At 51.0% G+C, this 14,802-nt stretch overlaps 1 protein-coding gene across 7 annotated transcripts in view; it reads left to right on the forward strand.

The window, feature by feature from the left end:
* Nucleotides 1-252: 252 nt before the first annotated feature.
* CHLSN (cholesin) overlaps nt 253-14,802 on the forward strand; it is a 98,515-nt gene continuing 83,965 nt past the window's right edge. The window contains exons 1-3 of one of the 7 annotated variants that reach the window (XM_081035717.1): nt 2,217-5,281; nt 7,173-7,282; nt 7,672-7,801. In XM_081035717.1, the coding sequence (XP_080891843.1) occupies nt 7,245-7,282; nt 7,672-7,801 (168 nt within the window). In that variant the 5' untranslated portion in view covers nt 2,217-5,281; nt 7,173-7,244. Of the gene's footprint in view, nt 357-547; nt 932-2,216; nt 5,282-6,932; nt 7,283-7,671; nt 7,802-14,802 lie in introns of those variants that run through there. The other 6 variants (XM_081035716.1, XM_081035719.1, XM_081035718.1 and 3 more) reach the window with 6 other exon arrangements.

The raw sequence follows: 14,802 nt of genomic DNA on the forward strand, positions 1-14,802 counted from the left end.
TGACCCGCCAGCCAGGGGCCACCCCCGTTCTCGGGGTCCGCACTAGTAAGCGCTGCGGAGAGCGTGCGGCACGGCCGGGTGTCTACCACCCAGACGGCGGTTTTACGGCGTTTGCTTCAGACACACGGGTGGAGCCCCTGCACGCTCCGCCTCCAACCTGAGCGACCACAAACCTGAATTTGCGACGTCCTTGGAGGGAACGCTTCCACGGCCTCGGAAAAGCTCCGCACACGTGTAATGTGGCTGACATTGAAACCTCGGGCTTTAAATTACAGCATTTACAATTTATAGAAATTCATGTTTGGGACGAAGCCCCGGAGACACCAAGAGGCGTCCTCCACTCGTTTAAGCCCAAGGTACCCGCACCCGGGGTCTCCCAGACCCCAAACAGCCGACACTGGGGCGGGGTTGCCTGGCGACCGGCGGCTCTCAGGGACTGGCGGCGCCCAGAGATGACGCCACCGGCTCGCGCCCGAGTCTGGCCCCGCCCCCCCGCGACCGCCGCTTGCCATTGGGCGGCGGGGAGACGGAGGCGGGCCTCGGGCGATGGGCGGTGCCTCCGGAGGGTGGGACCATATTCCCTGCGCGGCGTGCTTGCCGGAAGCCGGCATCGGCGGCCACGCGCAGGTGGGTGCGGGCGGCGGAGTGTCGGTGTTGCGGGGCGGTCCCGGTGGTGGGGCGCGGGCCTGGCGGGCGGCCTGCGGCGGCGGCGGGAGGCGCACGCGGAGGGCCTCGGCGTCCTTCCCCTCGGGCGGCCCTGCGGTCGCCGGGACTGAGCTGCGGCCCCTCGCTTTCTGTCACGGCGCTTCGCGCGACTCCCACCGCTCTTCCCGCGACAGAGTCCCGCGGGTTCCTCCTGCGCGTCCGCACGGCCAGGCCCCGGGCGGCAGCCGTGGACAGACCTGGGGAACGCGCCTTCGGGGGGGATGGAGTGAGTCAGGGGCGGGGAGAGACCGGCGAGCGAGGCCCCGGGACGGGGCTGGCGGAGCCCCCGGGCGGAGCGCGCTGCCGTCCCCAGGCGAGAGGGGGGCCTTGGGCAGCGGCCCAGCGGCGCGGCGCCGAGCCCGACCCGGGGAGCTCGGAGGCCAGTCGGGGTGCCGCGCTGGGAGTGGGCCGGAGGGCCAGCGCCGGGCCAGCGCACCAGGCTGCTGGTCAGCTGTTGGCTGGGTTCTTGTGGCAGCTCTGAGCTTCCCGGGCGGGCACTTGTTCGGGGGATCGGGATCGTGACAAAGATGCGGCCTTGAGCGGTTAGAAACTACCTTAGTGCGTTGTTGAAGCCTTCACTGGCCAGGCTCAGGCTCGAGGGGACACGGCTCAGAGCAGCCTGGATGGAGTTTGGTCCGCAGAGGGCCGCTGTTGTTCGGCCCTGGGTGTCCTTGGTGGTCCTGATAAGTGTGCTCTCGGTAGAGTGGTTGGGGGAGAGGGGACAGGGGACAGGGGAGACCGGCAGGAGAGGAGTTACAGACAGTGCCAGGGGACAGTCTTTCAGCGTTTTACTGCAGAGAGTAGCAGAAATGCGGTGAAGAGTGGATGGAATTCACAGTTTTTGAGACTCAGGAACTTGTGGTTGGTTCAGTGGAAGGGAAGAGTGAATGGGGGGGAACTGCTTAGAGCAGTGCCCTTGAGTAGATGGGGGATGGGACCCAGTGCCCCAGTAAAGGGATTGGCTTTGATAGGCGCGTGGACAGTTTCCAGCGTAATAGGAGAGACGCGCAGGAGGGTAGACGTGGGAGCTTCTGGAAGTTCAGTGATGAGGAGTCAGGTCCTTGGCTGAGCGAGGAGAAGGGGAGGCGATGTTGGGGCCGGAGAGATGAGGAGAGGTGAGAGAACGGACTTGCTGTCTGGGCGTGGCTGGAGTTGGGAAAAGTGGTGGAATTACTGGGAGCGCGAGGGATCCCCTGGAAGCCAGTGAGGCCAATCAGCCTGGTCCTGGGGGTTTCCAGCCAGCAGGAGCAGGTACTAGAGTGGGGGTTTTGCCAGGCAGGTACCATGAAGGGAGCTGAGAGTGTATGTGCGGGCGAGATTGTAACAATGGACCCTGGACATTAAGTCATGGAAGTGCAACTCGAGAGGGGTGTGAAATGTGTCAGTGGACGGCAGGTCTTGGTGAGGTTAAAGGATTATTAGACCCCATGGTGCCAAGAGGTGGTGGGCTGAAAAGAGCTGGAAAGATGGGGGGTGGGCTCTGTGGGAGGGAGTCTTGGAATTACTATAGTTGCAGGGATTAAAGTTTGGCCATGGGCAGGAGGGAGAGGTTAAGCTCAGGTAGCAGAAGAGCAGAAGTTGGAGGCCATGGTGTCAGTGGGCAGGTCAGAACTCAGAACAGTCCTGGACCAAAATGGACGGAAGCAAAACCACAGTCCTGGGCCCTGCACTGGGATCTCACTCCTGGCCTCTGTGGACTGACTTCCTAGAGGGTTGTGGGTTGTGAGTGCCCCACCCTCCTCCCGGGGGCCTTTGCTCAGTGGGTTGGGAGGTGCGCTTCCCTGTAACCTGCCAAGACATCAGAAGTAACTCACATGAGCTGGGTGAGAGGGGACATCTGGGACCACAGGTGGTATTTTCAGATTTAGAAAAAACATTTTTTTCCTGTAGGCTGATTTATTTTTTTAAGGTTCTATGGCGTTACTTTCCAGCCCTGGATCCCCGGCAGCCTCAGCCTGTTGCCACTGACTCGTCCTAATCAGTAACTGCAGCCCAGCCACGTTAGTGGTCTTCTCGTATCTGTCTGACCTAGTTGTCCGTTAGCTTCCTGTTGATGGAATTGTTTGCTTTATTGAACACTTTTGAGCTGGTATCTTAAAATAAGTTTTTTTCTTTTATTGTAGTAATTACACAAAAGTATAAGGGAAAACATAAACTTTCTTGTAATTGTACCCCCTAAAATGTTAATATTATAATGTATTTCCTTCTAGTTTTTTCCCTTGTGCACATGTGTGTAGAATTCCTTTTATAAAACGAGGGTCATCTTTTTACTTCTGTTGTATTATGAGCACTTACCATGTGGCTGAATAATATTCCATTAGATGGACCACATTTGATTCATCCATCCTCAGTTGATGGACATTTACGTTGTTTCCTGCCTTTTGGATATTATGACTACCATGGGAACATTGACATCCACATTTTTATGTGCATGTGTTCCGTTTCTGGAGTGTATACCTGGTAGTGGAATTGCTGGGTCACATGGTGCCTCCGTGTTTAACCTTTTGAGGACCTGCCAGGCTGTGTCCCACAGTGGCTGCCCCTTTTTATTGCACCAGCAGTGAATGAGAGCTCGTTTCTCCACCTCGTCACCAGTGTTTGTTATTATTTTCTGTATGTCTTTGATTTTGGCCATCCTATTGCGTGTGAAGTGGTATGTCATTTGACTTGCATTTCCCTAGTGATCAGTCATGGTGAGCATTCTTTCATGTGCTTCTTGGCCATTTGTGTATCTTTGGAGAAATGTCTATGCAAATCCCATTGTCCATCTTTAAATGGGGTTATTGGTCTTGTTGAATTGCAGGCGTTCTTCATGCATTCTGGATACAAGTCTCTTGTCAGCTGTACACTTGCAGATATTTTCTCCAACTCTGTAGGTTGTCTTCTTACTTTCTTGCTGACGTCATTTGCAGCACAAACATTTAAAATTTCCACCCCCTTTCTTCTGCCTCCCCTCCACCCCCGACTCCGGTTCAAGCCCTTGTTTCTCAGTCTAGTTGTGTAGGACACAGCTCCCTGGCCCATGCTGGCATTATGAGCCTTGCCCCCCACCCCAGCTGAGGCAGTTGGTCGCTGGTTGCCGGTCGGCCGCTCACAGCAGCTCTCCTCGGCTGCCGGCCTGAGCCGCCGGCCACCCATGGCGACACACGGTAGCCCACAGCAGCCCTCTGGCAGCACACACCAACCTCAGGCTGAGCTCTCCAGGGAGAGCTGTTGTTCACAATCTTATCTGTAGAGGGCGCAGCTCACTGGCCAAGGTGGGAATCAAACCGGCAGCCTTTGGCATTAGGAGCACGGCGTTCCAACCTCCTGAGCCACTGGGCTGGCACCAACATTTTTAATTTTGACGAGTCAAATTTACCTGTTTTTATTTTTCTTTTGCTGCTTATGTTTTGGGTGTCATATCTAAGACACGGTTGCCTAACACACAAGGTCATGAAGACTTACTCCCATGTTTCTTTCTAAGACTTTCATAGTTTAGCTCCTAAACTTAGGTTTTCTATTCTTTTGAGTTAATTTTTTGTACATGATGTGAGGTGGGCTCCAACTTCCTTCATTGGTATGTGTACGCCCAGGTGTCCCGGCACAATTTGTTGAAAAGACTGTTCTTTCCCATCGAATGGTCTTGGCTCCCTTGTTAGTAATCAATTGACCACACATGTGAGGAAATGTCGTTCTTTATACAAACGTTGTCTCAGAGCTATGAGTCACGATCCCTTGGAACTACTATTAAAAGAAACCTTTTTGTTATATGGAAAAGTCTCCCCCACCCCGTTTTTTAGCAAATAGACTTAGTGATTAAACTTTTTAATACTCACTTGCAGAATGAATATAAATTTAACTTTTATGGTAACTGGTATGTAAATATTTGCTAAACTTTTCTTATTTCTCCCACAAGGTAATTGGCTGGCAGAGCCCTTTGTCTTCTCAAAGTCCCTGTACCAACAGTCTCTCATTCGTCAAGATTTCTTAGTACACTGCTCATTGAAATTTGTGGCCTCTGGCTTTGGGTGCTTTTTTAGATAAGGCTTAATTAAAAGGTGTGGAGCTGGGAATTTTCTGACTCCACAATAGTGATGTTCTTTCAATGTGCTGTAATCAGTCCCATCCCAAGTGGGACAGAGGGAGCCCTTCATGCTGGCTCTGTGTCCTTTTGGAAGTGGCCCTACGATTGACTGCTTCCTTGGTTGTCGGAGTAGCTTGATATCCCAGGTTCACCTTACACTTTCCTGGCTCCAGACCCAGAATCTTCAGGAGCTCTGGCTCTTTTTTTTTTTCCAAATAGAGACTGGTATTTAGAACCATAGTCTCTAGGTGTTTGGGCTTCTAGACACTTTTCACGGTGACCACCCTTTTTAAAGTCACCATTTTCCATAATCCTTTCCTTTTGTGCATAGCAGTTATCAACTCGTGACTTAATATATATTCCCCCCTAAGAATGTGAGGTATCTTCGACTGCCTGGTCCAGCTTAGAGCAGCTCCTGACACATGGTCAGCACTCTGCAGGTGGTGACAGAGGGACCAACAAGTGATGACATCCACGGAAGTGTATCTGTCATGGGACTGCGGGTGATAGGTATATACAAGCTTAATTCCACCATCTGATATCATGATGTAATTTTCTCCTTTGTCCCTGGGAGGGGGTGGTGGTTAAGTCTTGGGGAGTCTGTTCGCAGTGAGAGGGACACCTGGGTAAGAGGACGTGCTCCGGACGCCCTGGCCTTCGCACACCTTCAGTGGGCCTTCCTCCTTCTCTGGCAGCCCTTGCCCCTCAGGACATTCCGTGGCCCAGGGCCTTTGCACCTGCTGTCCCTTCTGCACTGCGGCACTCCCCCAGCTCTTCACATGCTGCTCCCTCTGTCTTTCACTGGCCTTTCAAAGAGGCCTCCTGGCACTGTCTTCATGCACCCAGCCTCTCCAGTCACCCTGCTCACTTTATTGTTTTATTTTCTTAGTAGCATGTATCTCTGTGTAAAAGTATTTACTTAAATAAATAGGTCTGTCTTTCCCTCTAGAAGGGGCGCCCCGCGAGACCAGTTCGCCTTGTGTTCAGCACCCCCGTGGGGCTGGTGCAAGGCTGGCTTTCAGCATTTGATGACTAAAGGACTTGTAATTCTAAGCGTCTGTTAGGAGAGTCCAAAATGAGTTCTGGTGTCAAGGGATGAGGGTACTGGGGTTGTGTCCACATTCCCACGTACCCAGCCGTGAGCAGCATGTCTGAAAGTGAATAAATACATGCACATATATTGTATAGCTCTAAATTCCTGATTCATTCATTCATACATTAGGCATGAACATGCGAGTGTATGTGTGTATACAAAATCTGTGATGTGGAGGGCGAAGCCACTGTAGTGAGCTTAGGGTAAACAAAAGGAAATACATTTTTGTAATGTGTCAGAATAAAATTTGATATTAGTAGGCCTTATAAATAGAGTTTACAAGGACTGTATTAAAAAATAACCTTTTTTCTTTCAAGTATAAAACCTTGAAAAAAAAGTAAAACTGAGCTGTAAAAGAAATAGTGTCTTGCAATCCCACCTCCTAGGTAAAGTTTTCTTTATGTCCTTCAGACATTTTCATACATATGTGAATATATATACATATATAGCTTTATTGTTATTTTCAGTATTACTTTCTTGAAAACCAAACTGGATAATAGTATTCTGTGTTTTTCATCCTATATCTCTTAACATGATCTAATTTATTATAATTATTGAATGGGATTCCATTTTATTGGTTCATCTTATTTATTTATTTAATCCTTTGTTGATGTACCTGTATGATTGGGTTGTTTCTACTAAAAACAATGTATCAGGAAAAGCGGTCTGTCCCTGTTTGCACTGCTGGTTATTAAACTGTCTCAGCTCTGAAGGCCCCTTTGGCACTCAGCACTGTGATGCTCCCCTGATAGCTTCTGGGCCAGCGCAGGATGCTTTCTGTTTTCAGTGCCTTTATAGGTTCCACCCAGAGGGGCTGGAAGCAGTTGGGATGGGAGTGGGTAGGGCTTCTTCCAGCAGCCCTCACTGCGGCAGCTGGAGTTGGTTCAGTTCCTGCTGCTCCCTCCAGGAATCAGCCTGGTCCCCCTCGGAGGTCCTCCCTCAGAGGTCCCCCCTCAAAGGTCCCCCCTCAGACATCCTCCCTGTGAGGTTACCACTCAGCTGTCCACCCTCCCAGTCCCCCCTCAGAGATCCCAGCCGCCGCCAGTGTCCCCTCAGAGGAAGAGGGCTCTCCTCCCCAATTCTTCTGACATGCTCTCAGGTTCTGGACCTCAGCCATTTCTCTTGGTGCCTCCATCACGTAGTCCCACAGAGGAAATTGGTATTAGAATTCATGGGCTTCTTCTGTTCTTATACATGGAGTTCTAGGTACTGCTGTGCTTGAGAAAGTAGACCTAACCAGTTCGTGTCTAGCTTCTGGCATCGCGTGTCAGCCCTTTTATGTGGCCTCCGTCAGTGCTTCTTCCACAGGCAAGGAGGCCATGCCAGACTCCTCAGGGGCCCTTCCACCGTGGCCGACCAAATGCCCTCGGGACGTGGTACATGACGGTCACTCACAGCCTCGCTAGTGATGGGGAAGTGTGAGTTAGTCCATAATAATAGAAAACAAAAATAACCCGAAATATTCAATAATTGGGGAATAGACCAATTTTCACTTTTGGAAAATTTTGATAATTGTCATTAAAAAAAGATATTTCTCTGAATCTTAAAAAGCTTTGTGTTCATGTTTAGTTAGAAATACAGAATATATATGTGAAAACACTCAGGAATAAGAAATTTACCAAAAGATTAAATTGGTTATCTATAGGTGATAAAACTAGGGGATTTGTCTTTCTTTTAACTTTTATATATTTTCCATATTTTCTGAAATACCTATGTATTTCTTTTATAATGAGAGAATACAAAAATATTATATGGCCTGAGAACTTTTATTTACTGTGTATTTAACAATTTATTTTCTCTGTTGCAGGATGGCAAAACAGAAGAGAAAAGTTACCGAGGTGACAGGAGCAAAGAACAAAAAATCGAAGAAGGTGTCAGTAGAAGAGATACTGCGGGCACCTGAAGCCACACAGGGCACCAAGGAAGCGTGCCCCAAGGTAGGTGCATGCGGACACGTTGGCCTTACCTCGTTTCCTCACCTGGAGGGAGACTTAGGGGGTCGTATTGCTGGCATTGGCCGAAGTGACACAGGGGATGGAACAAGTTACATGTGGATATGCTCAGTGCCTTCTGAAAGCAATTCCAGGGCAAACAGGAATTGCAGTAAATCTTAGGTTGGGACTCCATGACTGTCTTCAGCCACCAAATGTACAGGCTGCTGTTTTGGGTATCTACCATGTTTTAAAGGGGGTTTTGATGGCTCGGTGGAGGCCCAGGATGGCGAGGCTTGGAGCTAGGCCTTTGAGCTGTTCTCTGAGGAACGGGGGTGGCATAGCGTGCCCAAGGGAGGGGGGCCTTCACATAGTGATACGTGGGGCGTGGCCTGGGAATCTGCATTTAAGAATCCACATCTAAAAACGTTCATATCTAGCATAACATAAATCCGCCACAAAAATATGATACACATTTAACTTTGTTTTATGAAACCACTGACTTCTGAGTGTTAAAATTTTTCTCTCTATTGAGCTGTCTTTGTAATTCCTAGTATGCAGTTGATCAAAGCAGCATAAGATAGTACATTTTGACGAGTTATTCAACAAGAAGTCAAGTTTATTGGGCACACATCACGTAATTCTCTGGCTGGTGGAGGAATGTTACCCACTGGTCGATTGACACGGGGTTTGGTGTTTTGTTCCTGTTTCTCGACTGAGGCTGTGAGTGCTGAGTGGTCTTAGTCACATAAACAGGTGAACGAGAATGGAAGTCCTCTTGTAGCAATGTTGTTTAATTCCCTGAACTCTGAGACTGTTCTGTGATTTTGGGCATGTTATCAACATTTATTTTTAGAGTGCTACCATTAAATACCAGCTTGCTTGGGTCCTTCAGTTCTTTTCAGAAGGAAGAATTGGAAGCCAACCGACTTGGCCAAGGGGCATTGCTAACCGTCACATTTGCTCACTTTTACATCAGTGTTTCAAACTGTGCCTTTGTTAAGTGCCCCAGAGACTGTTTTGCCTCGGGCAGTGTACCCTAAAAAGTCAGGTGCAAGGTGACAGGTAGCCTTTCCCTCATAGAATACGGAAGGGCTGTTGTGCCGAGGGAGGGAGGCGAGGAGAGCAGGCCCGTTCTGAGCCATTTCTCAGAACAGTTTTCTGCACGCGTGTGTGCGGCATCCGGGCCCTGGGAGTGGGCTACCTGGAACCCCCGTGCGAGCACCTTGGGAGTCCTGCCGTCCCTTGGGGTAGGTGAGCACGCCGGGACTCCATCCAGGTCGGCAGCTCTGCTGTGGGAGCTGGTGTGAGCTAACCCGTCCATCTGGCCCCGGCAGGGCAGGGGCTCAGCTGTGCCTGGGGCCATCGCTCAACTGCCACCGCCAGGGTGTGGGGCAGCCAGTGGGCACCCAGGATCCTGACTTGCCGCAGGTATTCCTTTCCCTGCGTTCTCTTTGGCCAAGAACTCACAAGGTCGGGGCCTCATTAGAGCACAGGCACCTTTGCTCCTGGTTTCCCTGACCTCCCGATCAGGAAGCCTGGCTGCTTTTAGCAGCCTTCCGAGTCTTGTGAATGCAGGCTGTCAGCAAACCCGCTTCCCCAGGCCGACTCCTGTTCTCCCATTCTCAGCACCTGAGCCCCAGTTGTGGCTGTTCTTTTGGTTTCCAGATCCCAGATGGAGACCAGTTTCTTAGAGTGAATTGAGCTCCCGTTAGGTGGCCCAGTCCACCCCCATTCGTGCAGAACCTCAATTACACATGATTTTCTTGGGCCATTTCTGTTGATGCTTTCCTGCTTGCTAGATTCCAGTTTCTTTAAAATGAACTTCATGTGATCACCTTGGTGGTTTTTATTTTGTCGTACAACTCCCAGCTTCCCGTTTTCAGTGAGCTCTCCTTGCTGACCACTGGCACGACCCACCAAACAGTGTGGGTTTTTGGTGATTATAGCACAAGTTAAAATTTCTGCCCAAGATTGGTCGTGATGTTTTTTATTTAAAGTGTGTGATTGTTTTCGTTATTGACACACGTTGATAAAAAGAAACTTGGAAAACAAAAGAGAAAACAAGCAAGCATTTTGCTCTGTTTCTCTCCGGTGCCTTTTGATGCCTGCTTGTTTGTTGGGTTTCTAACTTGGGGATCCTGGTGGCCTCCAGTGCGCTTGTGTGTGGCCTCCCCGCTGCAGGGGTGTTGAGGGTGAGAGGAGCAGGAGGGGCGTTGAAGGGGCCCGTGCGGAGCGCCGACCGGCCAGCAGGGGGCGCAGCCCTGCCGCGCGGAGCGAGCCTGCAGGTCTGGGCTCCCGGGCGTTTGGAGGATTGCCAGCTGTTGTCGCCGAGTTGGGGACCGGGCTTGGGGGCTTGTGTCCCGAAGACCCCTGGTGGTCTTGCTGGGGGGCTAGTCTCCCAAGACATGGAGACGGCTCTTCCTGGAGAACATCCTGGTCTCTGCTAAGAAAAATATTTCTTCACTCCCTCTGGTTCTCACGGGAAATTATGGAGAAGAGGTGCCAGGCATTTTTGAAAGGACAGAATGTTGACCGCTGCACCTAAGTTTAAGCAGGGTGGGCCGAGGCCCGGGGAGCACATTCCTGTCACCGGGAGCGTGTGGAAAAGTACTGTGCTATCTCGCCCACGACCCCCCTCTCCCCGTCCTGGAGGGACCTCTGGAATCCAGGGCAGAATGAGGCAGCCTCTGTCCCCGTTTGGGCCACTGTGTTGTCCTCCCGGAAATGTCCGTCTGGGGAGGCCTGTGGGTCACTTCCCACAGCACAAGCGCCCTGAGCCTGTGCCGGGATGGCTGAAGTATTCACAAGTGATGACACTGCGTGCCCCCCCCCGGGGGGGGCCACGTTAGAGGCCTGCCCCACACTCAGCGGGCAGGCCTGTCTGCTCATCTCCGTCCCAGCTCCCGCCGTGCGCGGGTCCGGGGCCTTCGTCTGGAGTGGCTGCAGCCATCTGAGCTGCGCCGCTCACCGTCACTGCCAGCACCCAGTGTGCTGGCCATGAACCTCAAGTGAAGGAAAAGAGGGTGGTCAGTTTGTCCCGAGACAGCAGGAGCCCTGGTGACTTCCTCAGCGTCGTGGTCACTGCGTCTTAGGACCCTGCCTGTCCTGCAGGGAGGCTGTTCACGGGGTGTGAGGGGGAGGGTCCTGCTCTTCCCTCTAATGAGGGCGATGCCCTCCCCTGTGTCTACCCTTGTCACAGCTTCTTGAAACCTCCCGTGATCCTGCACTCGGGAGCTGGACAGAGCTGGCCTGGCTGTGTCTCCGGGCTCCTGCCAGGATGAGCCTCCGACTTGACGGGCGTGCAGGGGTGACATTTGGGGTGACACGAGCCCAGAGGGGCTGTTCGCTCATGTGGGCATGGATGTTGGGGGCCGGAGGGGGTGGGTCTGCAGGTCTTCTTTTCCCTCCCTCTGCTCTCACTGAGGACATACTTGGAATTTCTGTGCTGTCCTAGACCCCGAGCCTCATGAGGGGACACAGCTGTCACCCCAGAGCCAGTCAGTGTCCTCCCGCTGTGGAGGGCACCTAGGCTGAGCCCACCTCTGCAGGTGTAAATGCCACCTCGCTACCTGGAGGCGGGATGTGGGGGCCCGGGAGGGAGGGGGCTCGTTTGGCCGTGGGGTCAGCAGAACTGTCTCGGCATAAGAATCCCTTATATTTCCACTGCACGTTACCGTGCACTGCATGTTGCTGTGCATGGCCTCCTGAGAGGCCGACGGGCCTAGGTCTGGGCACTGAGCTTCACAGAGGGGTCCTCCAGAGGTTGGGTCACCTGCACGGTCACCTGAGACTGGCACTTGGGTGTCCTGTCTCTGGTTACCTTTCCGAGCGAGGGACCTGAAGTGTCACCTGCCCAAGTCCCCTCTTGTAACTGGGCTGGCTCAGCCGGTGCTCGTCAACATTGCCAACCCCATGTAAGGAATATAGCTTCTCCTTTTTGACACCTGCTCACACACTGTACACGCCGACGATGATGGGAGAAAGACCTCAGACGTGTTGACCAGACAGTCCTACATTAGGAAGGACAGTCTAGAGTGCACAGGGACAAGTACTTTTGGAAGGAGGGTAACCCTGTTTTTCTTTTGGAATATAGTGTGCTCTCGTAGCCAGTTGGGTCCCAAGTTCCTGCTGTAGTCGGAAGCGTCCCGAGTGTTTTCATGGGCTTTGCTGAACTGTGACCCGTGGGACAGCTGGGCTGAAGGAGGCCAGAGCTTTGCACCAGCATCCTCAGGGGCACGGAGCTTGTTGATGTGGAGAGGACGCAAAGCTACTCTGTATGGACCATCTTTTGTCCTTCCTGTATAACATGAAGATCCAGTAGGAATTACATGGGCATGAAGCCTGCAGCCCTTCATAAATCCATCCAGTGAGGATGGGAACTTGGCGGCCTTGAGAATTTGCTCAGGGCCAAAATACTTCCTACCAATGGTGTTTTGCCTCAAGAAATATTACTGGTCTGGCAGTGGATTTTTTGTCCTTAACCTAGTGGGAGTGGGGTTGCTAATCCCCAAACAGCTCCCTGGGAGGTGAAATGTTTTTCTTAGCAGAATTTCCCCTCTCCTATTGTTTCATTTTCTGCTCTGACTGCTGAGTGCTAGATTGCCAATCATTGAGATTATAAATAGATGGACTGTAGGGATTCACAGACTGAGTACATTGTACATATGAGAAATGGGAAGCCAGAGACCTTGGGTTCCAGCATTTACCCCTGGAAACAGAGTATCGGGTTTCTTTGTATCACGGGTCCCTGTTTCTCTAGGTGCGCACCCAGAAAGGGAATGGCAGTGGGAGGGTCTGCACCGGAGAGTCTGATACAGAATAACTCGGGCCCCAGTTGACTTCCCCAGTGTTCACTTCCTCACTTTACACCCAGCGCAGCAGCCGTCTTCTCGTCTTCTAGTTCTGCTAATCTGATGAGTGAAGAGCAGAATTTGTTTTAATTTATAATTTCCGGCTCACTAGTGAAACTGAGACACTTTTCAATTATTTATTGTCATTTGTCTTTCACCCATGAGTTTCCTCATCATATCTTTTGCCTGTTTCCCTGTTGAATTGGTTGTCTTTTTTGAAACAAAGATTTTTGGGGGGTATATATTACACATACTTTTAATTTGTTATCTTTCAAAGTTACTATTTTTCTTAGGAGCTTTTTTTTTATAGGTGAGTTTTAAAATTCCATTTAGATATTTAAAAATTGAGGTATAATTGACATAAACCATTAGTTTCAGGTGTACTGATACACACCCCCAAACGGCCTTCCGAGCCCATGGGCGCTTTCCTTGTGTGGGGGGCTGTTTTCCTCCTTAAGAAGCCCGTCCCTCTTCCACAATTTATTATAAACATGTTTTCATGTATTTTTCTCTAAATTTTGTAGTTTTGATTTTTATATTTTGTTTTTTAAACTAATTGAAATTTACAGTTGTGTTTTCTGTGACATAGAAATCTGAGTTTATTTTTTTCCTAAGAGAAAGCTACAGTTGTCTCATATCATTTAGTGAATATTCTACCCTTTTTAAAAATTTTTAATCTTTCTCTAAATTTTCTTGGGTTTGCATTCTATTCTACTAATTGGTTTATTCTTCTATTGTTTTGTACAGTGTTTGAAAGTTATACTTTGGTGGGGTAATGCAGCACATGATGCAGAATTCAGAGGGACCAAAGGAACCAGGGAGCTGGCAGGCGCCGGAGCCCTGCTCACACTTCCCGGTACCAAGCTGCCTCAGGACAGGACGGCCCCACAGCCTTCCGTATATGTGGGTTCCAGCTTCTGTGTACCCCTCACTTTGGGTCTGGAGATTCCTTACTCTTCTGTCAGCTCTTTGAGGCTGTATGGAAATTGTTGTTCTTTATGTTTTGGCCAGTCATGCTTTTGGTCGCCATCCCTCTCTGCCCTCATCAGAGAGTTGGCCTAAATCAAATCGGGCTGGTAAATTTCCTGTCAGGGGCCAGCTAGGAAACACCTCAGGCTCCGTGGGCCACGTGGTCTCCTCCACACTGCCCAGTGCTGGCGGAAGCGGCCACATCTGAGGTGGGCTCAGAGCGTTTCAGTATACTGTCACCAGGTCTCAGCGTTCGCGTGGAGGGCCTGGTCAGAACTGTGCCGTTGGGGTGCTCACTTTGATGTTTTCTTAAAGAATATTTATTTTTCAAACAATTGTAGCTGCATAGTGAGTTGCAAACACATTCTGGGGGGGTCCCTTGTGCCCTTTGCCTGGTGCCCCCATTGATAGTGGACTGTGGTATCAAAACCAGGAAATGGGCCCTGGACCCCCAGGCCTCACTCAAATTTCATTAGTTTTACCTGCGTTCGTGTGTGTGTGTTTCTCTGCAGCCTCATCACAGGTGTGGGCTTCTGTAACCACCACAGTCAAGATCCAAAATATTGTCAGCACACATTCCCCTCGTGCCACCCTTTATGGTTATTCACCCGTTGAATGAAGACGTTTCCAGAGCTTTGCTTTCACAAGTAAAGCTGCTGTGAAGCTATACTTTCCTTTCTTTGCGGAAAAGGCCCAGGAGTCTTGTGCGGTAGTTTGGTATGTACATGTTTAGTTTGTCGAGAAACTGCCAAAGGGTTTTCCAGAGTGGCCGTCCCATTTTACCTTCTACGGTCGCACAAGAGACGCAGCCTCCCTGCGTCCTCAGCAGCTTTCAGTGCATCATCTTGTGTGTAGTCATCACGTTTGCAAGAGGACAGCCAAACTGTCCCAGTGACCAGGAGGGGCTCTGCTCGCCCAGGCTTTGCTGGTACGACGTGCACTGGTTTCATCAACTCCCCAAACTGCCGGTGGGCTGGTAGTGGGGCTTTTCCTGGCTTCACGGTGGGGCCATCCTGCCACGGCCCTGTGTGCTGCCTGTGTGTGTCTGTCTCCGGGCGCTAGGGGTGGCTGTCCCAGCCACGTCCCTGGGTGTCCCTCACAGGTCAGGGTGGAGGTGGGGGTCATGGGCACACAGTCTCTTAGTAGGCCGGCCGCAAGCATGTGCTCCCCGTCTCTGCGTGCGTT

The sequence above is a fragment of the Rhinolophus hipposideros genome (genome assembly GCF_964194185.1).
Source record: "Rhinolophus hipposideros genome assembly, chromosome: 23".
NCBI lineage: Eukaryota > Metazoa > Chordata > Mammalia > Chiroptera > Rhinolophidae > Rhinolophus > Rhinolophus hipposideros.